This window comes from Periplaneta americana, chromosome 5 (genome assembly GCF_040183065.1).
Source record: "Periplaneta americana isolate PAMFEO1 chromosome 5, P.americana_PAMFEO1_priV1, whole genome shotgun sequence".
Taxonomy (NCBI): domain Eukaryota; kingdom Metazoa; phylum Arthropoda; class Insecta; order Blattodea; family Blattidae; genus Periplaneta; species Periplaneta americana.
In genome coordinates, this window is record NC_091121.1 from 17,987,407 (window position 1) to 18,015,207 (window position 27,801).

General features: G+C 34.3%; 1 protein-coding gene across 5 annotated transcripts in view; it reads left to right on the forward strand.

Moving 5' to 3' along the window:
• Window positions 1–17,549, forward strand: part of LOC138699500 (ionotropic receptor 75a-like) — a 112,102-nt gene extending 94,553 nt beyond the window's left edge. For all 5 annotated transcript variants that reach the window (XM_069825437.1, XM_069825438.1, XM_069825434.1 and 2 more), the window contains 5 exons: window positions 2,685–2,911; window positions 5,435–5,643; window positions 8,710–8,981; window positions 13,795–13,992; window positions 15,432–17,549. In XM_069825437.1, coding sequence (XP_069681538.1) covers window positions 2,685–2,911; window positions 5,435–5,643; window positions 8,710–8,981; window positions 13,795–13,992; window positions 15,432–15,552 — 1,027 coding nt within the window. In that variant the 3' untranslated portion in view covers window positions 15,553–17,549. The remainder of the gene's footprint in view (window positions 1–2,684; window positions 2,912–5,434; window positions 5,644–8,709; window positions 8,982–13,794; window positions 13,993–15,431) is intronic.
• The last annotated feature ends 10,252 nt before the right edge of the window (window positions 17,550–27,801 follow it).

The window sequence follows — 27,801 nt, forward strand, 5'->3', positions numbered from 1 at the left end:
ACCGTAAAAGCATTCATTTGTGTAACTCTCCGTTTGGTTGGTATTGGTCAATACACTTCTTTAAAAATGTACATGAGGATTCTCTACAAAATGCATGAAGCAGCATGGAGCAGAGCAATAAGCACAACACGCAGAAGCAACACCTGAACAATCTTCTGAACCACACTGCAGTGCTGAAAAATCAAATGCCACCTGAATTACATTTTTGAAGTCCGAGACTTGTTCAGGATTCACGTAACCAGCTGACTGCCAGGAATACTGAAGCATAGGGCGGTATACTGGAGCAGACAACTGGTTATGAACAACAGAGTGCATTTTCATTATAAACACTCGATTTCCCAAGTTAAGTTCTCGATTCTCAGCAAGGGGTTCTTATGTAATCTGTTATCCTCCGAGCATATATTTTGTATTGTCTAAGGAAATAGATATAGGGAGGCTGGATATATTTAGTTTTTTTTTAGGTGGAATGATCATACATTCCATGTCCTAGCCTTGGAATGATTCATGTTTAAGGTTGTGTCCTTATGCGCACTCCATGAATCACACAACAGTAGGCCTACGCTATATACTTTTGACTAGCTGCAAGATTTTCAGACAGAACGTTGGAGAAAAATGTCCTTAAATGGGCTTTAGACATTTTACCACTCGTACTAGCTTCTAGGCTAGGCAGGCTTACGGGTAAGGTGTCCCATCCTCTTAACTTGTGCAGTGCTCTCCCCACCCCTCAACTTGTACAGTGCTCTAACAGACAAACCACACGTTACACAAACGAATGCTTTTGGGAGCTTTGCAGAAATGTAAAGATGGGCCTGTATACAAATTTTGGATACGAAATTCCTGTTCGAGCCAAAACCTTTCCCTTGTCAGTGCAAATATTCTTCTGAAGAAAACTGAGTGATCCCCGTTTTAGAAGTTTCTTCAGAAATTCTCTCGATACAAAAACTGTTTAAGCGATAGGCGAAGACGATTCAGCTTCGACAACTTACGAGAATATATCGTCGTTTACTGCAACGCTAGTAATTGCATCAATGATGACGAGGTATGTGCTACAGTACGTCATTTTTCTTTTCCTTCTGACTGTAGCATGTTGACGTCGTCTGTTTACGTTTAAAACCTGTTGAGCTAATGGTCTGAATGAAAAAAAAAAAAAAAAAATGTAACATATAGTAAATGTGCACCTACGTTCAACGATAAGTCATCCCGCATCCACTATCTGTTAATCATAGTAACCTATCATAATCATTAAAAATGAGTTAAAGTGAATCTGAGCAATATGTAACACATGACGATAGAAACAAGAATCATAACAGTAGCCTACGGCTTACTGATTATTAAAAGATCTTATACACACGATATGACCTAGCCTACATGTTAACGCGCTTATAATAATACAAAATTTAAAAAAATCGATGGTATTGGGTAAAGGAAGATAAGTCATAGAAATTAGTTCTGAGATAAATAGCCTAAAAATTAAGCTTCGAGCAATTATCTCTACTAGTAATAAATCTGTAGCCAAAATTTTTCTGGTAATTTTCAATTTTCCAAAAATAATTGGTGTTAACATGTATAATTAACCATCCTGAAACCGAAAATCGCTTTTTTTTTTTTGAAAATTTTGTTTGTATGTCTATCTGTCTGGATGTTTGTTACCTTTTCACGCGATAATGGCCGAACGGATTTCGATGAAAATTGGAATATAAATTAAGTTCGTTGTAACTTAGATTTTAGGCTATATGGCATTCAAAATACTTCATTTAAAAGGGGGGGTTACAAGGGGCCTGAATTAAATAAATCGAAATATCTCGCTTATTATTGCATTTTGTGAAAAATGTTACATGACCAAAGTTTCCTCAAACATTATTTTCGATAAGTTTTATTCTATGCAAAATTTTTATAGGACTGATATTTAAGGATATACAAGACTTTTAAAATAACAATACAATACATTTTAACCGCCGCCTCAGATTATAGCGTTGTTGTTCCTGCAGTAACTCCTATGTGCAAAATATAAATTTTTTGGGTAGAAAAAAAAAACACATTTATTCATTCCATGGCAATGGCACATAGGGGATCGTGAATTCTTACATTTTCGAAAGAAAGAAATATAATTACATACCGCTATATATGCTGTATCACTATTTAAGTTATTTGAAGGGTTCCGAACCATGGTGGGCCAAGCGCCATTTACTGAAGACGTAGAAAACAATGGTTAAAATTAAGTTATTACCATAATTCAATGGAAACATATAGCAAGTAATATAAAGTATACACATTAAAACTAAATGATGTGTCAATCTTCATTAAACTATGGTTGCATGTAATAAAAATTAAGAAACATGTTAAAGGAATTGTCATTGCACCAAATGATTGCTCTCTGGACCAAAATGATCGCATTTTAATTATTTAAATACAATTTAAATTAAGTAACATATTAAACGATTTATCCTTCTATCAAACACGAATGTTCCCTGGATCAAACGTCCTATTTTAATTATGTAATTACTTTATATTTATTTCTAACGGGTGCAGCGGAGCGCACGGGTACGGCTAGTTACAAATAATTTTCTACATAAATATAACAGATCACATGCTACTAGACCAATCTTTTCATCATGTAGTGAATTTCATGCAATGAAATTGAGCGATAAAAAACTACGTGCGTTGCGGTGTTGCCTACCTTGCAGGGCCACGACCATATTCCGGCAGCCCAGCTTGTCGACGGTCAGCAACATCTTCACACTGCCGTTCGACTCTGGCGTGTGGATGTCTTGCGGCGTGCTCTGTCTGGCGGCCGTCTTCATCTTGGGGCTGCAGATCATCTGGACCGTTCGACAGCGCGTGGAGAAGGACATGGTGAACGCAGAGTGGTCCGACGTCGTGACCCTCGTGCTGGGCGCCATCTGCCAGCAAGGTGAGCCAACGCAACTTCAAACTATACACGAACAGACGAGCTCACTGAGGAACTGAAAATCGCTAACTTCCTGACCCTGATCAACAACTCAATTCACTGGATCATCCGAAGTCTTTCACTCACCCACTAATAGGCTATATTACTACAGGGACATCATTTTACTTTTACTAACATTTATAATAATAACCTGGCTATACTTTTGGATTAACGGTTGAGAACCGGAAACACCGTTTCCTACCCCCTTCCACGACTGGAGTTCGATGGTACTGGCGTAAGATACAAACAAATCACTTTACTAGGTAGGCTATAGGAGGGAAGAAAAGAAGTTCATCCATTTACGTAAACTAGGAAATATCGCGATTTTGAGTTTGATAATTTTCATTAGATTTTTGTTACTTAAAATACAGTACTGTATTAACAATAAGTGCTTTTACTCACGAACTGAGCTATCCATTCGGACGTATTCATTATGGAGTGTATATTATACTGTTTATAGCACATTAGCGTACAATATACCTAGAGAATGCAATTGACATCAGGGACAACAGACCACGCACAGCAGCAATTCTCACAGACAGCAGAATAACAATAGACTCCTTAAAGAACAATCACAACCACAAATATCTTATAGAAGAAATCAGGAAGAAAGTCTTAATTTTGGAGAAAGTAAACTGGACGATAGAATTCTTCTGGATCAAGGCCCACGTCGGAACATACGGTAATGAACTTGCGGATCGACTAGCGAAGGCAGCGGCACGAAACAAGGATGCAGCAGAATGTTATGATAAAATACCAAAAAGTATAATTCAAAGTGAAATAGAGGAAGAAGGAAAACTAAAATGGCAGAAAGAATGGGACGACACCACAAAGGCAGCGATAACAAAATCCTACTTTCCTAATGTAAAAGAGCGGCTTACGATGGAATTAAATATTACAGCCATCTTCACGTCAATGGTGACAGGACACGGGATGACTAGAGCCTACCTCCATCGATTCAAGTTACTGGATAGTGCAACATGTCCGTGTAATAGTGGAGGTCAGACTGTAGATCACTTGCTGTATGACTGCACAATATTAAGGAAACAAAGGGGAATTCTAAGAAACAGCATCTCGAAGACAGCAAGTTGGCCACCTAACAAATATCAACTTATAAAATTTCATCTTCAACCATTCATTGCCTTCATCAATTCAATAGATTTTGAACAATTGTAGCAATGTATTTATAACTAGGATACACACATTTATCATTCAACTTTTATACAATTATCAATTTGTTAAAAAAAAACCAATTGCAATATATTCCAATCATGTATATATACTTTCTTTTATTTTTATTTAGGTTAAGCCATATATATGTATTTGTATTAATACTCTATCTTCCTTAGGTAATATCAATGTATCCAAATGTATATTTATCGTAGGAAACGGAAAATCTAAAACATGTAGTATTACTCTGTAATGGAGCATGTTGTTCAATAAAAAAAAAACCTAGAGAATGAAGTTAAATTGAAAAATAATATGGGCCGTATTCATAGACATTTTTAGCGCGGGCTTCCGGTGGATGATCAGCGTTTTTCGTATTCATAAACCAGTGTTAGCGATAGGGTATGATTTGAATTCTGTAGTAGTAACCAGTGGATAGCCGGGGCTAGCTTAGTACGCTCGTAGCGTGTGCTGCGAAATGTCTATGAATAGCACCCAAAGATATTTAAACACATTTTGTGCATATTATGGCATTTAGACTATTGTACCTAATTCCAATTACCACTTTCGTCCTTCGTACTAATAACTCATGTTGAAATAATTCTGTACCTACTCTATAAAAAAGTACCTTACATACCGTAAATTCAATATTCACTTCTGCCCGATCCGAAAAGACAAAATTAGTCAGACATGCTATCTACTGTCCCTTAACTAATAATATAAAAACTATAAATCACGTAAACATTTACATTATAGAAAATTAAATGAGTAGCTTAATATCAAAGATGGACATCTTTGGTTTTTTATACAATTTTTCATGCTTTTTCCATTTATAGTGAAACCATGTGCAAACTCTAACACTACCTTTATAAAATAAATTGTGTTAAATATTACAAAGAACACTGTGAATTAAAAAATTGCCTCTAGATCAAAACTATGGAGATGACAGATGTCCCTCTTTGATATTAAGCTACTCAAATAATAAATTCATTTTTTATATAATCTTGAAGATTTTCTATCAGCGACGGCTTTCGACTGTGCAACGTCACGACACTACACAGAAGACGCATTACCTGGCGGCAGCCCCATCCACACTAATTTATGCGTTAATTTGTGTAAATTGGTGGAAAACTTAAAAAAAAACATCAACAATTTTATTTGTGGGGTAACATAGCAACGTATACATTTCGGTAGCAACAACAAGCAAAGTCCTCTTTAAACGTAGGCCATAGAATTTTGTTTCATAGCGTCCGACTCTTAACCTGCATACACAAATTTCACTTCAATGATTACAATTGCGTCAAACTCGTGTTTCCACAGGATACCACATGACGCCGACGTCCTTGGGAGGCCGCGTCACGGTATTCTTTTTGATGCTGGCGTCGTTGTTCCTCTTCACGTCTTACTCCGCCAACATCGTGGCGCTGCTGCAGACGACCAGCTCGGCCTTCAAGTCCATCAAAGACCTCACACACAGCCCCATGATCATCGGCGTGGAGAACCAGACCTACAACCGCGTCTACATGAAGGTGCACAGGCATAAACTAATGTCTGAAGGTTTAGTCTCTATTCTATCCCGCAACATGTAGCATTACGTCTCTTTACTGCATCATGTACGAACAGTCAACTCACAAAAACACTCATACACAGTAGGACTTCAAACTCCAGGCAAACCGGTCAGTCTAATATGATTGTCCGTGCGTAATAATATGATGATTTATAGTCCGGATGTTTAGGTATTTATAACAGTTAAAATAGGCAGACGAAAAAAAGACAATAAAACGTAAAAAAAAGGCACAATAATCTTTGAAAAAAGGCATTATAAATTTTAAAAAGGCATAATATATTTTAGCAATAAATTTAAATTATGTCAACATAACTCACATATTTACTTCGTAGGTGACACATGTTGACTTATAAAATACTTCTTTTCGTGATTAACTGTCTTTCCACAAATCTCACATAACAAAACTGTCCCATCGGTTGAAAACACATGGCCACCAAATTCACTAACGTAAGCATGAAATTTACCCTCTCTCTTCATTTTTTTCTTTTCCTTTTTTATTATCCTGATATATTACTTAATCATTTGTATTTATATGCCATTTAGTACGACTTTGCTAATCAACATTTTATGTCTTGTAACCCACATGTATTTTCCTATTAGTATATTAACTGTACATTGTATCTCAAATGAATTAATCGTCGAATTTAACTCGAGCATTTTAGGTCTTATAAATTGAGTGTATGTGTGTGTATATATATATATATATATATATATATATATATATATATATATATTCCCCTTATGTTATGTAACTGATTTTGATTATGTGTAATTTTCTACTTTATTTTATATTGTCCTTATGTAACCGATCTTAACTATTTATAATTTTATATTATGTAACTGATCTTCACTATTTGTAATTTTCTACTATATTTGATGTAATTTCTAAGGTATCTCCTTTTGTATTGTTACTTTCATACTTACTTACAAATGTCTTTTAAGGAACCCGAAGGTTCATTGCCGCCCTCACATAAGCCCGCCAGCGGTCCCTATCCTGTGCAAGATTAAGCCAGTCTCTATCATCATATCCCACCTCCATCAATTCCATTTTAATATTATCCTCCCATCTACGTCTCGGCCTCCCTAAAGGTCTTTTTCCCTCCGGTCTCCCAACTAACACTCTATATGCATTTCTGGATTCGCCCATACGTGCTACATGCCCTGCCCATCTCAAACGTCTGGATTTAATGTTCCTAATTATGTCAGGTGAAGAATACAATGCGTGCAATTCTGTGTTGTGTAACTTTCTCCATTCTCCTGTAACTTCATCCCTCTTAGCCCCAAATATTTTCCTAAGCACCTTGTTCTCAAACACCCTTAACCTACGTTCCTCTCTCAGAGTGAGAGTCCAAGTTTCACAACCATTCAGAACAACCGGTAATATAACTGTTTTATAAATTCTAACTTTCAGATTTTTGGACAGCAGACTGGATGATAAGAGCTTCTCAACCGAATAATAACACGCATTTCCCATATTTATTCTGCGTTTAATTTCCTTCCGAGTGTCATTTATATTTGTTACTGTTGCTCCAAGATATTTGAATTTTTCCACCTCTTCGAAGGATAAATCTCCAATATTTATATTTCCATTTCGTGCAATATTCCCGTCACGAGACATAATCATATACTTAGTCTTTTCGGGATTTACTTCCAAACCGATCGCTTTACTTGCTTCAAGTAAAATTTCCGTGTTTTCCCTAACCGTTTGTGTATTTTCTCCTAACATATTCACGTCATCCGCATAGACAAGAAGCTGATGTAACCCGTTCAATTCCAAACCCTGCCTGTTATCCTGAACTTTCCTAATGGCATATTCTAGAGCGAAGTTAAAAAGTAAAGGTGATAGTGCATCTCCCTGCTTTAGCCCGCAGTGAATTGGAAAAGCATCAGATAGAAACTGACCTATACGGATTCTGCTGTATGTTTCACTAAGACACATTTTAATTAATCGAACTAGTTTCTTGGGAATACCAAATTCAATAAGAATATCATATAATACTTCCCGCTTAACCGAGTCATATGCCTTTTTGAAATCGATGAATAACTGATGTACTTTACCCTTATACTCCCATTTTTTCTCTATTATCTGTCGATTACAAAAAATCTGATCAATAGTCGATCTATTACGCCGAAAACCGCACTGATGATCCCCAATAATTTCATCTACGTACGGAGTTAATCTTCTCAAAAGAATATTGGACAAAATTTTGTACGACGTCAACAAAAGTGATATTCCTCGAATGTTACCACAGTTGGTTTTGTCCCCCTTTTTAAAAATAGGTACAATTATGGACTCCTTCCATTGTTCTGGTACAATTTCCTTTTCCCAAATAGCAAGTACAAGTTTATAAATTTCGCTATATAATGCACTTCCACCTTCTTGTATTAATTCTGCTGGAATTTGATCGATACCTGGAGACTTGTACTTTTTCAGATTTTCTATCGCAATTTCGACTTCTGAAAGCGTGGGTTCGAGTATAAATGGCTCAGCAGTTTGTATTTCAATATCGTCCCGATCATTTCTATTTGGCCTATGTACATTTAGTAGTTGCGCAAAATAGTTTTTCCATCTGTTTAGGATTGATGGAGAGTCTGCAAGCAAGTCACCATTCTCATCCTTGATCACGTTTACCCTTGGCTGATATCCGTTCTTAAATTCCTTTATACCCTTATATAAATCCCTTTGTGTTGTTTTGTAATCTAATTTTGTATTTCATGTATATTATTGAAATCTGGTTGAGTGGAAGAGAAGGCCTCATGGCCTTAATTCTGCCAGACAAAATAAAACTACTACTACTACTACTACTGCTGCTACTGCTACTCCTACTCCTGCTGCTGCTGCTACTGCTACTGCTACTGCTACTACTACTACTATGATTCTTTCACGGTCTTCTTCAGGATCAACTGAAGTAACAATTAAAAATGTCGCCAATACTTTTTTCTCACTGAGCTGTGAGTGTAACATAATCAAATTTCGGTGTACTTTATTCTGGACCATATTTTATTTGAGTATTTCTTGTTGTCGCAGGAAACAACAGACCCGGAACTGCGGGAGTTTTACCTTCGCAAGGTCGCACCTTTAGGCGAGAAAATATACCGGCATGCAACAATCGGCATGGCAGATATCAAGCAAACGATGCACGCATTCCAGGTGGACACCACGGCGGCCTACAAGATCATGAGCGAGACCTACGAGGAGCATGAGAAGTGCGGCCTGCAGGAGGTGGACCTCTTCCCTGCACCGGTCTTCACCATCTCCACCACGCGAGGCTCTTCCCTCAAGGAGTACTTCGGCCAGAGGTCACAATTGTATAATAATAATAATAATAATAATAATAATAATAACAATAATAATAGTAATAATAGTAGTAGTAGTAGTAGTAGTAATAATCATAATAATAATAATAATAATAGCAATAATAATAGTAATAATAATAGTAATAGCAATAATAATAGTAATAATAGTAGTAGTAGTAATAATAATAACAATAATAATAACAATAATAATAATAACAACAATAATAGTAATAATAGTATTAGTACTAGTAGTAGTAATAATAATAACAATAATAATAATATCAATAATAATAGTAATAATAGTAGTAGTAGTAATAATAATAATAATAATAATAATAGCAATAACAATAGTAATAATAGTAGCAGTAGTAATAATAATAATAATAACAATAATAAAAATAATAATAATAATAAATAACAGAATTGTATAATACTAATAATAATAACTGAATTGTATAATAATAATAATAATAATAATAATAATAATAATAATAATAATAATAATAATGACTGAATTGTTTAATAATAATAATAATAATAATAATAATAATAATAACTGAATTGTATAATAATAATAATAATAATAATAATAATAATTAGTGTTGTGGGATTTAATCATCAATCGATCAATTTCTGTTGTAAGATTTATCTATCAAAAATATTTAATCGAATAATGGAATCGATTAAAATTAATTGGTTGTAGTTGATATTAATTATTATTTTGTTAATACAAACTCATAAGTTACTAAAAATTCAGACAATATTTCTCTCTCGCAAATTGCTTACTTAAAATCACAATAGTAAGTTACTGTTATTTTCTAACTGTAAACCAGCGTAGGGCAAATCTTTGCACAAACATTTCAGAAAGAGATGGAGATATGAGGACAGTGACCTAGTCTACCTCTATTGAAAGTTGAAACACAATGCGAAACCCTTATTAAGTTTTATGGTTTTCCAAGAAAACTTCCACCTTGTTGTCAGCTCATCTTCCTAACATATATATACTTTTCTGGGATTCGTCCCCCTCATTCCTACATGTCTACACTGTGTGCAAGTGAGATCGTAACTACCTTCTTCTCTTTCTAAAATCTGATAATTCGATTTCAATAGGGGCCAGTCTTCTGTTTCGACCGCTGTACTTTTTGGACTTGCAGTTTCTGTACCGAGTTTGTATATGAAGGTTGTGTGTTTAGTTTGATAAAGGAAAAAAAATCTGTTTTCTGTGCTTTGTGAAAATTGTAAACTCCATTATGTCATATGAGAATTTTGAGAGGTAAACTCGGTGAAACGTTTGGATTTAAATTGAACCGTCGATCGTGGATAAGTGCTTGGCAGAAAAAAAGTTTTTTTTTTTTCGTGTTTAGTGATGCAGGAAACATTGTTACTAAACGTAGAGCGGCACTTAATTCGGAGCATATGAATGCACTCACATGTTTAAAATCATGGATGAAGCAGTATTAACTAGGTGTTTTTCTAAAAAATTCCCGGAGAAATTGACACAATAAATTATAAGCCTCATAATAAATATGTTAGTAAGTAATTAAAATAATTGTTTTGTAATATAACGATACAATATATACAGATATACAACATTTAATACTTATGCTTATCGCCGAACACAAGTTAAATTTAACAATAATTGTGTATTACAGTATATTACAACATTTTTTCAACTCCATAAAACTCGATTAAGCGATTAAATTCTAATAGTTAATGGATTAAATATTTTGATCGATCAACAGCACTAATAATAATTCGTGGTAAGACAGCCAGTATTTCCTTGCCGTGAGTGTTGTTTTTTTTTGTGCTGCACTTTTTAACAATATCTATCAAGCATGGATGGGCATGCAAAATGTGACTTTTGATTATTTTAGCTTTCTTAAAAGCAATTTTTGTTGTCTTTAACATTGATCAGAAGCTGAACATAACTCTAAAATAAATAGACAGTCCTCAATTAAATGTGTCCCACAAAGACGAAAATTTGACTAGAAAATGGTACTCTAAATGTAGATGGCTATGTGGTCCTGCGTAAGTGAAGAACCTTGGGTTTTCCCCAGCCGTAAGGTGAATGTGAGGTAATCTATGGTGAATCCTCGGCCTCATCTCGCCAAATACCATCTCTCTATCACCAATCTCATCGACGCTAAAAACCTCGTAGTTGATACAGGGTCGTTAAGTAACCAACTTAAAAAAAGAACCTTGGAGTCGTACTGGTAAAAACTTAAATTAAACATATAAAGCATCCAGGGAAAAAAAACATATTAAAAATGCAGAAATGTTCCACATATTGGGAAGAAACAATAGAACCCTGGTGGAAACATCATGCTCAGAAGCTGTTAGACACAATGAAAATGTGACACGGAATAAACGAATATTTGGTCACGCTGTTGATGTAGTACGACACCTCGGACGGCAAGGATAATTTGGCCTTAAAAAGAAATCAAGACACCCAAGAATCAATAAGTAAATACAGTGATCTAGAAACAATAGACTTAACGGCAATAGAAGAAGCCTTCCTTGAAAAACTAACTTGAAAGCAGTTCTGTTTTTAAAGTCATATCTCCAGATATTCGGAACGATTTGATCCAATCTGTCACTAATGCTTTAAGGGAAACTCTGTTACTATTTTTGGAATAATTGAGATATTTCTCGTCTATCAATGCTTTTTTGTTACGCAACGCCACTGGTTACGAAACTGTCAAAAGTTGACTCTTTGCTCGCGAGAGCTTTAGTGATAGTAGTGCAGGGACATCATTTTATTTTTACTTTAATTTTTATTGTACCTCAGTTTTTGAATGTACTTCACTCCCACCCCTTCTACCAATGAAGTTCCAACTGTCCTCCACATAAAATCAAGGCTGCATATAGTAAACAGTACTGAGTTAGTGAGTATAGTACGTTCCAGAAATATGTTCGCGTTTTCCAGTGACGAAAGAGCTTTCAATATTGAATCATATTTTCGCTCAGGTTCTGTCGTCCGTTTGCCTACGTCGCATCCCGATTTCCCCCACCCGCTTCTACCCGCCCCTCTGTAAAGGCTAGTGGCTGGGCTGTCTTAGCTCTTTTCTGAAAACATTAATTTCTGTTAGGACTTGGACGTCTACGTAATATTATAAAACTGTTTAAAATAACTTAAATGAAAGGGCCTCGTTAAGTAATTAACTGTCACGTGATTTCCCCCCTTTCTACGATCCTGCGACATAACCACTTGGACGGACACTAGATAGCATGTCTGAGTAATTTTATCTGTGCGGGTCGGGCAGAAGTGAAGATTGAATTTACAGTACATATGGTACTCTTTTATAGACTAGGTACAGAATTATTTCAACATGAGTTACTAGTACGAAGGACGAAACTGGTAATTGAAATTAGATGCAATAGTCTATAGTGCTTTAATATGCACAAAAGAACTGAAGCCTGTATCGAAGTGAACGGCCAGCATTTTCAAAAATGTGTTTAAATATCCATATTATGATTATTTTTCAATTTAACTTCATTCTCTATATTGTAGGCTAATATGCTGTAGACAGTATAATATACTTAGGGCGGAATTCATAGTCGTCACTTATAAATGAGTGAACCCTTAAGTGGTTACTTATAATTATTTCTAATTCATAGTTCTCCCTCATTCACATAATGAGTGATTACTTAAGTGAGCTGATCTGTACCCTTAAGTGACCACTCATTTTCAAAATGGATACTGAGAATGATTTTGAGGAGTTTGGGGAGTTTGCTGAACGAAATGAGGAAAATATACGTGTCCCAAAAAGGTATATTAGAGACATGGAGAATAGAATTGCATATAACATGAAAAAAGAGATAAAACAGATACAAATGCAAGATACAAGTGTAATAAAATTACAAATTAAAAATTAAAAATGAAAAAAAAAACAGATACTACCTAAATAAAAGACACATAGGCTATAGATATAAATGAAAAATACTAAATAAATATAAATTTAAAAGAGTTAAGTATAGATATCATAGCCAAAAATGTAAAATGTAGCTATAATTGGCAAATTACACAGTAAATATAACACCATGTTAATAAATTCAATATACAGTATTATATAGTAGGACTAATAGGCTTAATTTATTTAAGAAATTCACTACTACAGAACACGTGTTCCAATTAGTAGGATATCTGATTATAACTATGACTAACATGCAACTAGAATTTAACATATCATGAAACTATTGCTGTATATAACTTATTCAGTACAATAATATTGATAACTCGTTGTTATAGCAACTCCACATGTAGAGCTGCTTTCGATTAGTTCAATGGGAGTCAGCTTTTGTTATGACGTCATGTCCGGCAGCAAAAAGTGAGCACTCATTACGTGAAAATAAGTGTTGTCTATGAATTCGGAATTGACTTGAGGGTTCCCTTATTATAAGCAAACACTTATTACTTAAGGGTTCTCTCATTTTATGAGTGACGACTATGAATTCCACCCTTATTGTTAATACAGTATTGTATTTTAATTAAACAAAAACCTAATGAAAATTATCAAACATCAAATCGCGATATTTCCTAGTTTACGTAAATGGATGAACTACTTTTCTTCCCTCCTATACCTAGTAAAGTGATTTGTTTGTATTTTACGTCAGTAACATCGAAGTCCAGTCATGGAAGGGGGTAGGAAACGGTGTTTTCGGTTCTCAACCGTTAATCGAAAGATATAGCCAGATTAATATTAAAAATGTTAGTAAAAATAAAATGATGTCCCTGTAGAACTATTAGTAGCGGCAGTAGTAATGATAGTAGTACTACTAGCATTTGTAGTAACACTTGGACTTGCTACACTTGTAGGGTGCGGTGGTACAGAGAAGTGGGACTCCTGGACCGGCTGTTCAAAATCTGGATGCCGCAGAAGACGAAGTGTGTGAGCAACTCGGGGGGCTTCGTGAGTGTCAGCTTGACGGAATTCTACCCGGCAGTCCTGGTGCTCGAGTACGGCACGGCTCTGGCGGTGGCTATCCTGCTGCTAGAAGTTCTCTACTACTACAGGTGAGTGAGTACATATCAAGGATAAGAGAACTCCGGACCGCGAGATAATTTCTTTTAGTCCGCTTACAAGTAAATAATATTGACCACAATCCCAAACAGTCAAAGCAACTTGAACTGTGACACTTGGTTATTGTTATATTAATATTCTCATTTAGAATGATGCTCGAAACTCTATGTGTGTCAGGCTGCAATTTTTTTTACGTCCGTAGAAACCTAACACTGTTAAATCAGTTCCGCTGGATTTATGAATATTATAGAAGTCATTCACAACCTTTGCTACTTGGTCCTGGATTGCAATTTTCTGATTCAAGCGTAAAAGACTGCTGGAGTCTCAGACACGTGCAGAGATCTTTCTAGAAACAAACAATTTTGAAAAGAAAATTTATCGTCTGTAATTTTGTTTTTGAAATGATGACAATGATGATAATAATAATAATAATAATAATAATAATAATAATAATAATACTTATTTACTTACTGGCTTTTAAGGAACCCGGAGGTTCATTGCCGCCCTCACATAAGTCCGCCATTAGTCCCTATCCTGAGCAAGATTAATCCAGTCTCTACCATCATATCCCACCTCCCTCAAATCCATTTTAATATTATCTTCCCATCTACATCTCGGCCTCCCCAAAGGTCTTTTTCCCTCCGGCCTCCCAACTAACACTCTATATGCATTTCTGGATTCGCCCATACGTGCTACATGCCCTGCCCATCTCAAACGTCTGGATTTAATGTTCCTAATTATGTCAGGTGAAGAATACAATGCGTGGAGCTCTGCGTAGTGTAACTTTCTCCATTCTCCTGTAACTTCATCCCTCTTAAGGCTGGTTCACAATAAACCGGAAACGGAAACGACAACGAGAACGAGAATGGAAATAATGTGAAAAGAAATGTGTTTAAATATGAGCGTTCACAATAGTTAATTGCGAATGCTCACATTTAAATACATTTATTTTAACAATATTTTCGTTCTCGTTCTCGTTGTCGTTTCCGTTCCCGATTTATTGTGAACCAGCCTTTAGCCCCAAATATTTTCCTAAGAACCTTATTCTCAAACATCCTTAATCTCTGTTCCTCTCTCAAAGTGAGAGTCCAAGTTTCACAACCATAAAGAACAACACTGGTAATATAACTGTTTTATAAATTCTAACTTTCAGATTTTTTGACAGCAGACTAGATGACAAAAACTTCTCAATCCAATAATAACAGGCATTTCCCATATTTATTCTGCGTTTAATTTCCTCCCGAGTGTCATTTATATTTGTTACTGTTGCTCCAAGATATTTGAATTTTTCCACCTCTTCGAAGGATAAATCTCCAATTTTTATAGGTCCATTTCGTACAATATTCACAATAATAATAATAATAATAATAATAATAATAATAATAATAATAATAATAATAATAATAATAATAATAATAATTCTTTCTTGTAGGTACCTTATCACCACAAAGTGTTCTGGGACACAGAATCACGAAAAGGAGTCACATCAAACGAAGCAACACCTCTCTAAAGAAGAAAAAGTAATTACGCCATTATCTACAGTCGTAAAATAAATCAATTGATACAGCCTTAGGTTAAAACTATTGTAGGAATGCAGCTGTAGTGAACTTTGTAGAGGGAGATACGGCAGCTTCACAAGTACACCGTTTATAATTTTCATGTTAGGAATAGAAGATTTTCGGATATTATGGTAAAACACCAACATGTCTGCAATAGTAATAGTATAGAACCTGCCCTCATAAAGTTTCTTATCAAACTGTTAGCAATTGCCAGAAGTAGCTCGTCACTTCACATATGAAATAATGTTAGTTTAGTTACCATTATTTTTCATCCTGAGAAATACGATCATTTACTCGTATATCCAATCGGTAATTTTGCAACAAAGAAATTTTTATATGGTGCTAGGGCTTTAAACAATTTAATTGTGACTAACTGTTATATCAGAAGGCTATTAGTCATCATAATAGCAATGAATCGAAAATGAGTGCATACGATACAACAGCGGTGGCGAAAATGTAATCGTGCGCCGAGCCACTGTGTAACCTGCAACGTGCATAGCACCTATGGAGGGAGGCGGATTCCCGAAGGGGAAGTGAAGCAACTGTCTGGCTTATTGACGGATTTTCATTTTCCTTACGTCAAGCACTTAAATATAATTTTATACAGTACAAGGCTATAAACTAATATTTAGTACGTCTAACGAAGAAAGAAATGAACAGTATCACAACCTAAAATTAAATGTCTTCAGAATGTCTGCGACAAAGTTTGAAAATCAGGAATTATGTCACTTACTGCCAGTTGTAGTTGGTCACGAAGGCATTTGTCTGTCAGTCGTGATCTAAATTTGGTTTTTACTATTTTAATTGTTGAAAATAATTTTTCACAAACGTAAGTTGTAGCGAACATGGCTTCAACAGAGCAAGCGAAAGAACGAAGCTTCGGATATTTATTTTTTGGCAAAGATTTGAAAGTTCAACATTTGTCAAGTCCTTACATCTAGCTTTCATTTGACATCACATAGTAAATCAGTGAGTCCAAATTGAAGACATCACATAGTAAATCAATGAGTTCAAATTGAAGAGCTAACCGCATTATTCGTACATATGCTGAAAAAGGGTCGACGTACAGAGATGATGATGATGATGATGATGATGATGATGATAACAATAATACTTAACCTTTTAATGTTTCATCAGTAGCATGTAGTAAAATGCCGTTTTATGTTATACAACCGTTTTCCTCGTAATACTTGTGAACAAATCATACATTTAATATTCTCATCATATTGACAGCAAAACAATGCATCCTCCCATCCTACTTGGAACTTTCGTACATGGTTTCACAGGTCAGAGACAAATACAAATGGAACGGAGTTTGACTCCAGTGAGTGAGAGGGTGGGGGTTGGCGGAGGTTAGAAGCAGGCGAAATGGACAGCTATCACTGCGAGCCAGAATGTCTCGCGAGTCACGTTCTCGCCACGGCTGCGATACAATGATGAAACTGAATTGAGGTTGATTATGTAGTCAACTTGTCAAGTGTGTGTTTGAACAGGTACTGTATGCAGAAATCTTCATAGAAGTTACGCAAACGATTCTGCTGACAAGAAAATAGTGCAAGAGTAAAGATTAACCTACAGATTGATTCAGCTATTTCAGGCTCATGACTTTACAGTATGTCGACATCTGCTCACCTATTTGAAATAATAAGTTATTATGTAAAAGAAGACCTACAAATTAAACACAAATATTGGATAAATAGAGAAACAGGAAAGAATGATGTATACTTGTATATTGTAGAGTTAAAAAAAAAGTAATATGTAAATAAGCTTTAATATATTTTTTGTTTTAAATAAACGCGCTTGGTTGAAACTTGCAAGTTAGAGCAACATAAATTGAAAAAGATATATGATGGAAAATGAGGTATTAAATGTTTATTTATTAGGTATAATTGCTATTCGTGTACCTATATGTTAATTGTAATTTATTAAGTTCATGTACTTTGTGTGAACCATTATTAATAAATATCCATATCTATATCAGAAGGCTAAAAGTCCATTTTGTATTCCTGAGAAATTATAGGCTAACACTCACTCTACACGTTCACGTCTAAACAACTCACAACTATGGTCTGTCCAAAACAACTTCCGACCTGACATATGGCGCCTTTAGCATGTTACCATGGCAACCATTCAAATCAACCAATCACGAGAGACGCGTAACCATGGTAACGGGACGGTGTTGCCGTGTCTATGTTTACAAGTTGCACGTGAATACCACGGCCCGGAATGACTTTGAGTTGGCTGGTTAGCGTGTGTTTTGTGTGAATTAAAAATATTAATTAGTTATATTATTGTTTTATTGTATCGATAATTATTGTGTTTGAATTTTATTACACGTATTATCTTCGTTGTCATTGGTGGAGTGTGTGGTTAGTGTGTGTTTTCTAGTTTCTGCAAGAATTTCTAAACAGGTGACTTGTGCAATGTCGAAAGGAAGGAAAGGCAGGCGGAGAACAAAGAATGTTGTAGAAGGTGCCCCGTTAAAGAGTCAAGCGTGAGTATTTTGAGAGGGAAAAAGATAATGGCGGGCAGCGCAAGTCGTAATGAGAAATGCTGCTTGTGTTAAAATTAATAAGAGCGCTGTTATCGATATTGGAAAAGAAAAAGGCCGTGCAGATTTTTAATCATAAATATATTTATAGTTTACAATTTTTTCAATGTCTTTCTAACAATATTACATAAAAGAATACCGACGCTCATAAAAGTAGAGGCTTCATATTAAATTTAAACCTGTTTTTACAGCTTACAGTCCTTTCGACGCTTTATACTACTACTACTACTACTACTACTACTACTACTACTACTACTACTACTACTACTACTACTACTACTACTAATAATAATAATACTAATAATAATAATAATAATAATAATAATAATAATAATAATAATAGTAGTAGTAGATAATAGATAATAGACTAATAAAATTAACGTACACAAATTTTAATGCCTAGTGTTCAACAAATTGGTTAGAAATGTGTGTTCATGTCAGCCGTTCATTATTGCACTCTATCGGCAGCGCGCTCGCTTACACGAAAGATAGACAACATGACAACACTGCTCCCCCTTCTCTGTAAACTGTCAAGTCGGAAGTAGTTTTGGTCAAGGTATAATGGCAAATTTTACCCACTTATAAGATGAATGACTTTATTCTGTAAAGAAACGGCATAAACGGCATCCGAATTTAAAGATTACATAAAAATGAAATTTGAGAATTTAAATTACAGTGAAACCTCTCATTACGGACACCCCCAAGATACGGACACTCCTCATATACGGACAGATTTTTATGTCCCAACTGAAATAATATAGAAATAATGATAAATTTAACTCTCGTTTACGGACACTCTCAGACACGGACACGGACAGCTGTTTCACAGTCCTAAAGCTTGTTTTACCTCCTGACTGCGGACAGAACTTGGATTTCAAGACCTAATGTGTTACATAAATGGAAAATTAACATGAAAGAAGACAATAAGAGTTTCGTAGGCTACCTCTAGCCCAGCCGGCTACTGCTTGTTAACTCGAAGCGGGTGGATAAACAAAGTCATAAAATTTAACCTGTCTGATGGGTCCAACGTCTTCGCGATCGTGAAATTGTATTCGACACATGATAGGGTTAGTAGGATTATTCTCTTCACTTCAATCTGTTGTTCTGTTTCGAGAGACATGACACCTGAACGTAAAGGTTAAGTTGAAACTGTAAATTACAGTATTGCATAACTGTAGACCTAGAATAAAATTGCATGGCACACTACTGTATTTTCCTTTTTTGGTCTTATCTACTGTAGTTCAAAGTTGCAAAGAATTTACTGCAGTATACTGTATTTAGAATTAAACTACAGTAATGCATTTCATTTAAAGCGTGAAGGGATACATAATGCATATTATGAATTTACTGTTAGATTGGGGAGCTTCCCTCCCAAATAAGGACACCTCCCAGATGCGGACAGATTGTTACGTCCCTTGGATGTCCGTAAATGAGAGGTTTCACTGTACCTCTTACTTTAGAAAAACCCTATGCAATGTAGTAATATCAAGTTAAATTAAGTAACTCAGACCTAATAAATGTTAGTAAAATAAAGAAAATCTTATCAAGATATGTGTTGTTATTATAATATTACATGCTCGATGATCTACGTAAGGATGTACCAGAAGGACAGTTTGCCTTCGTATGGCAGCAAAGCTGGACACTCTGTTGTGCGAGAGAAATAGAACCACGACCAGTGGCATCAAGTTCAAGAAATTCCTGGATATTCATTCATTCACTCATTAATTCATTCAGTGTTCTGCCCAATGGCAGGTCTTTTACTCCAAACCCAGTTTTCTCCAATTTTTCGTATCTTCTGCCTTCCTCTTAGTCTCCACATATGATCCATATATCTAAATCATCTGATACGACGCTTTATCAACTACTATGGTTATTTAGCGTCTGAATGAGATGAGGCGATAATGTCAGCAAAATTCGTCCAGGATCCAGCATTTGCTCTGAATGGGTTGAGGGAAAACCCAGGAAAAAATCTCAACCAGATAACTTGCCCCAACCAGTATTTGAACCTAGGTCCGATCGTTTCACGGTCAGATATGCTAACCATTTTTCCACAGCCGTGGTCAGCAGCAGCAGTAGTAGTAGTAGTACTAGTAGTAGTAGTAGTAGTAGTCGAGTAGTAGGCATAATAATAATAATAATAATAATAATAATAATAATAATAATACTTATTTACTTATTGGCTTTTAAGGAACCCGCAAGTTCATTGCCGCCCTCACATAAGCCCGCCATTGGTCCCTATCCTGAGCAAGATTAATCCAGTCTCTACCATCATACCCTACCTCCCTCAAATCCATTTTAATATTATCTTCCCATCTACGTCTCGGCCTCCCCAAAGGTCTTTTGCCCTCCGGCCTCCCAACTAACACTCTATATGCATTTCTGGATTCGCCCATACGTGCTACATGCCCTGCCCATCTCAAACGTCTGGATTTAATGTTCCTAATTATGTCAGGTGAAGAATACAATGCGTACAGTTCTGTGTTGTGTAACTTTCTCCATTCTCCTGTAACTTCATCCCTCTTAGCCCCAAATATTTTCCTAAGCACCTTATTCTCAAACACCCTTAACCTATGTTCCTCTCTCAAAGTGAGAGTCCAAGTTTCACAACCATATAGAACAACCGGACTATTTTATAAATTCTAACTTTAATATTTTTTGACAACAGATTGGATGATAAAAGCTTCTCAACCGAATAATAACATGCATTTCCCATATTTATTCTGTGTTTAACTTCCTCCCGAGTATCATTTATATTTGTTACTGTTGCTCCCAGGTATTTGAATTTTTCCACCTCCTCAAAAGATAAATTTCCAATTTTTATATATCCATTTCGTACAATATTCTCGCCACAAGACATAATCATATAATAATCAATAATAATAATAATAATAATAATAATAATAATAATAATAATAATAATAGTAATAATAATAGTAATAATAATAATAATAATAGTAATAATAATAATAGTAATAATAATAGTAATAATAATAATAATAATTTATTTATTTATTTATTATTAATATTTGTGTGCTGAACAACAGCCAGAGGCAAATTATAGTTCAGCACAATACACAAACAGAAGATACAAAGGTGCAAAACAAAAATTAATAATATCTTAAATAACAAAAACATACATAAATAAAATTGATTACAAACAGTAAAAACTAATAATCAAAACGAAACTAAACCTTAAAAGGATCTAAGTTGTGCCCATGCAAATTGGCATATTTTATGCATCTACAGACTGGAGAAAGTGATTTTGAATTTCGGTTATAAAATTTTTTTTGAAATCTTAAACCTTTTGTAGGAATACGAAGGCTGATATTGTTTATGATAGACTCACAATCAATATCACCCTTGATAACTTTGCAAAAAAATTGATAATCAAGATTTAGACGTCTAGCATAAAGGCTACAACAGTTAAAATATTTACAGGTAATATCATAGTTAAAGTCAGTGGAATTGGGTATATATCGAAAAGCACATAAGGAAATAAATTTTCTTTGAATATTTTCCAATTTAACCGAATCGGTTGAAGTAATGGAATTCCAGGCTACAGATGCATATTCAAGTTTAGAGCGAACCAATGTAAAGTATAGAATTAATAGTGACTCAGGAGTAGAAAAAGAATAGGTTATAGACCTTATTAAACCAAGCATTCTTATTGAATGATTATAAATATATTGAACATGATTGTGAAAGTATAATTTAGAATCGAGTAGTACACCAAGAATCGAGTAGTAGTAATAATAGTAATAATAGTAATAATAATAATAATGATAATAATAATAATAATAATAATAATAATAATAATAATAATAATAATAATAAAACTATACCAACAGAATATGCAATCAACTAATTTATGGGCGAATTTCATTAACTACATCATTGACGTGCACAGAACTTAATAGCTCTTTCAATTTTCTGCGCAGTTGCATTGTTGCGAACAACGAATATTGGCACTTAGAAGGCCTAATAACCCCCCTTCTTTCCATGGTATGCGTATAATCCGCAGATATTTATTTTTCTTTTTTATGTATTTATTTAGCCTATGCTTTGCTAAATGATAAGTGTGAAGTTATGTAAATTTATAAAACCAGTAAAAGTGATCTATTAAGATATATTGGGCGGAAAACAGCTGATTGTGTGAGATATGAGTAACCATTGCGAGAACCTTGCTTAAAATTTGGAAGAGTTGGTAGACCTGATTGCGAGATGACAATTGGCTCAATTCAGGAAATCAATCACGGTACAATGGGACAGCAAATATGTATAAACTTCAATGTTTGGACAAGAACATCGAGGATGAAGCCATTACACAACATCTCCGAGTAAACACTCAATGTTTAATGTTTCGCGGATCTCTTCATTTAGTGCAATTATGCACGCAACAATGGATATGCTGCTGTATAGGGCTGACAGATATCAGGAAGATCTTTATATAAATTGTTTAAATCCAAATAGCACTCAGGCACGCTATAGGCAAAAAACAAGCACGAAATTAATTTTTGACATCAGTTCTAACGATTTTGTCTCCACTACTTAGCATGACAAATAATCTATACTAATAATAAATCTGTAGCCGAAATTTTTCTGGTAATTTTCGATTTTCCAAAAATAATTGGTCCTAACATATATAATTAACCACCCTGAAACCGAAAATCGCTTTTTTGAAATTTTTTTTTGTATGTCTGTCTGTCTGTCTGTCTGTATGTTTGTTACCTTTTCACGCGATAACAGCTGAACGGATTTCGATGAAAATTGGAATATAAATTAAGTTCGTTGTAACTTAGATTTTAGGCTATATGGCATTCAAAATACATTATTTAAAAGGGGGGCTATAAGGGGGCCTGAATTAAATAAATCGAAATATCTCGCTTATTATTGATTTTTGTGAAAAATGTTACATAACAAAAGTTTCTTTAAAAATAATTTGCGATAAGTTTTATTTCTTGAAAAAAAATTGATATGACTTATATTTAATGAGATAAATGAGTTTTAAAATAAAAATAACTGCCATCTAAGGACGTATAATGAAATAAAAAACAAATGACTTCGTCTATACGGGGCCTTGGACAGCAACAATCGAAAGCTATGAAAGATAGCCTACAGAGAATGTTTCTGTGTTTGTATGAAGTAATATCGGAAGCTAAATTAACCGATTTGTATAATTAATTATTATTTCATCATTGGAAAGTGTAGTTTCTCTAGATGGACATAATGCTATAATGTTATTACAGTAACTTCTGATATATAATATAATATAATATAATATAATATAATATAATATAATATAATATAATATAATATAATATAATATAATATAATATAATATAATATAATATAATATAATATAATATAATATAATATAATATAATATAATATAATATAATATAATATAATATAATATAATATAATATAATATAATATAATATAATTTAGGTTATTTGAAGGGTTCAGAACCATAGTGGGCCAAACGCCATTTACTGAATACGTAGAAAACAAGGGTTAAAATTAAGTTATTACCATAATTCAATGGAAACCTATAACAAGTAAAATAAAGTATACACATTAAATCTAAATGATGTCCATGTTCATTAAACTATCGTTGCATGTAATAAAAATTAGAAACATGTTAAAGGAATTGTCATTGCACCAATGAGTGGTCTCTGGACCAAAATGATCGCATTTTAATTATTTGGATGAAATTTAAATTAAGTAACATATTAAACGATTTATCCTTCTATCAAATGTCCTATTTTAATTATGTAATTACTTTATATTTATTTCTAACGGGTGCAGTGGAGCGCACGGGTACGGCTAGTCTACTATAAATATTTTAAAAATGTTTATCCGCGTTGGTTTGATAATGGATACTAATCCATCGCCATATCACCATGGTAATGGCATTCATTATCGCACTGAGTGCGATAATCATTTATTTATCGCACTCAGTGAACGATCGTATCATGAAAGCATTAAACGCATTATTAAATAAACGAGGTTAAAATATTGTATGCAAGTAGTGGGATGAGCATAATTACTCCTCTCATGTAATAAAATTACAGAACTCGGCTTTTGCCTCGTTCTTGCAAAACACATCCGAGCGGCAATGATAGCAACAAAATATGTAGGTCTACAAAACTATTGCCGGGTTCACAATATTATCCCCAATTCCTCTGCCAATAATAATAATAATAATAATAATAATAATAATAATAATAATAATAATAATAATAATAATAATAATAATAATAATAATAATATCGCAGTCTTACATCGTTAAATATAAATGAAATAGTAATATACGTTACAAGAGCGGTATGTTGACGTTTTCATGGTCGAGGAAAAGATTGAAAAAGCGAAACGTAGTTGAGCTTTTTTAATTTCCGAGAACATGAAAACAAACATACCGCTCGTGTATCGTACATTATTTTGTGCGAAGATCGTTTATTACATACCTGAAAGACGAATTTCTAATTAGTTGCAATGAAATCTCCATGTTGGTTTCTGTTTAATGACGCCAACTTCGGAACACCAAAATATCTTTCTTTAACATTGTTGCTGTAAAATGTATTCTGTGTTTACTATACTCCAGCAGGCCGTGATTTACGTCTGCCTTTTTTTTCCCCCAGTCTATAAATGCGAACTTAAAACAAACGGTAAGGTTATTTAATGATTTATTTTTCATTTTAATATTTTAACAATATTATTTATATAACATATTGCAGTAATAACATCGGCATCTGGAATCTCGTTGATTTATTCACGGTTTCCTTAATGTTACTTGTATCAGGAATGCAATAAGTTTCGTGGAGTAGTAGACTTTACTTAATTTTTGCAAATATTTAAAAACAATAATTAACATTGTAATTTAGGTGAAATTGCAGTGGTAAGTTTCCAATTTATAATTATTACTATGTTAAACGTCTCTAAAAATAATATGTTAAAAGCCTAAAGCAGTAAAATGAATATCGCGCTTAAGCGGTAAGAAGAGGGAAATTGTTATGTGTGTTACGTTGGGAATACTGAATGTGGTATTTCACACTTACCGCGTATTGGTTCTGTGCGGAAAACAAGCAAATACGCACGATCTCGCACAAAAGTAATTATACTTATTTTAATTCTGAAAAATAACAACACAATGTAAAAGTTTAGAGCAATAATTGAAGGAGATGAAGAAGAAGGAGGAGAAAATAAAATATAGGAAGAAACGGGGAAAAGAAGAAAAGAAAGAAAAATACAGAGCGATGAAAGGATATAATGAACTATAAAGATGTAAAAATGAAAGAAAGAGAGAAAAGACGAAGACATATAGACAACATTTTAAGAAAGAAAAGATAAATGCAATGGAGTAGAAAGAAAAAAAAAATATATAGAAAGGCTAAACAATAAACCCAGAAAATGCACAGAATGAAAACAAGAATAAAAGAAAACTAAATAGTACATTATGCAACGAGCCTATAATGGTAGTAATTAAGACGCGAGTATGTTTACGAAACGAGTGCAAGCGAGTTTCATAATTTTCATATGAGCGTCTTAATTACCATTATAGTCAAGTTTCATGCGACTTTTTATGCTCGACCATATTTCTAACTTGAAATTATTCATAAGTATTCATGTTATTCTTATCTGACTGAGGAGCGAAACTGACCTTGTGTAATCTCTCGTAAATTGTGAGATGTGCGCAGACCCGAAAGTATTGATTTTTTCCGAGAAACAAATGTCGACATTGACCTTGATATAATCTAGAGAGTAGAATAAAGATTAATCTTGATATAACCTTGAAATTGAATTAGACATTGAAAAACAAGATGATAAATTGAATTTACTTGAATATTATTTATAATTAACGCTAATTATTATAGTAACAGAACTATTTGTCTTTCGATTGCATATCCGAGAGTAATCGATACTTGCGCTTTCATATTGCTACAATGGTATTTTCTGATTGGTGGCACACCTGAACTTTAATGAATAGGTGTACTTTAATGAGGTCCATTAAAGGGCTGTTACCAGGTGTATAATTACTACATTTCGGCATGGTCGAGGATAAAATAAATTATACGTGTACAACATACAAAATATAATTATGACGGACTCGTACCTTAAAGCACATTTGTTGGCTTTCTCCCACCATAATTAAGCAGGGTTTGCATGCAGAATCAGTAATCGCCAATCGGAGTCACAGTATGACCTGGAGCCAGAGCTGTCATTTGTACTGTAGGCAGGCTCGAGTCATTAACACGTGAATTTTAAGAGTATAAGGTCATAACCCAACGGTCCTGCTGGTGGGAGACCTAGAGAATGAGCAGATGAATGATTTTTTGCACACGGCTCACCTATAGGAAGAAATGGAAAAACAGAAGGAATGAAAGCAAGAAACGTGAAAATAATCAGAGAGGAGTAAAGGCTCATTCACAATGAAAATTAAACATAACGTAAGCGTTAACTTAAGAACATAAACATTACGGTAAAATCAAGAAGTCATACCATTATTCACAATGGGAACATAAACATTACAGCAAACATACTTGGTAACCATGGGAACATAACAACGACGCCATTTCCTCATATTCTATCGTATACTTCAGCGCACCACGATTGTGTTCTGTTTGCAAATCACGTAAGCATAAGCATGAAAGTTTGGAGTTTGCAAACATTCATGTTAACGTCTTACGGCAATGTTTATGTAAATGCTTATGTGAATCATTGTGAATGATCCCATTTGGTAGCCTGGGCGCAAACTTCTGTGTTTATGTTACGGTTATGTTTAATCTTCATTGCGAATGGGCCTCTAAAGAGAAAAGCATACAGAGTTAGATAGATAAATATAGATATAACTATTACTCTACCCAGAAAGTAATACCCCACATTTTTTCTCATTAAATATTTATTCCAGAAAAATAAAAATTACACACATTATACTAGGCTTTGGACAATGAAGCACAAGACTTCGAAACTAGTCAAGCAAGGTAAAACCTAAATATTAAGTAACAAGGTAAAGACGTTTTGAGAATGAGGTTCTTAGGAAAATATTTGGGGCTAAGAGGGATGAAGTTACAGGAGAATGGAGAAAGTTACACAACGCAGAACTGCACGCATTGTATTCTTCACCTGACGTAATTAGGAACATTAAATCCAGACGTTTGAGATGGGCAGAGCATGTAGCACGTATGGGCGAATCCAGAAATGCATATAGAGTGTTAGTTGGAAGACCGGATGGAAAAAGACCTTTGGGGAGGCCGAGACATAGATGGGAGGTTAATATTAAAATGGATTTGAGGGAGGTGGGATATGATATTAGAGACTGGATTAGTCTTGCACAGGATATGGACCGATGGCGGCTTATGTGAGGGCGGCAATGAACCTGCGGATTCCTTAAAAGCCATTTATAAGTAAGTAAGTAAGGTAAAGAAGTTTATGCTCGACCATGCCGAAATGTAGTAATTATACACCTGGTAGTAGTCCTTTAATACACTTCATTAAAGTACACCTATTCAGTATAGTTTAGTGTTCAGCCAATGAGAAATCACCATTGTATCATTATAAAACCGCAAGTATCGATTATTCTCGGATATGCAATCAAAACACAATTAGTGAAACGTCACGGAGGCTGGAAATCCAAGACTGTCGCAGAAGGTTATGTTCTGTTACTATAATAATTAGCGTTGATTGTAAATAAT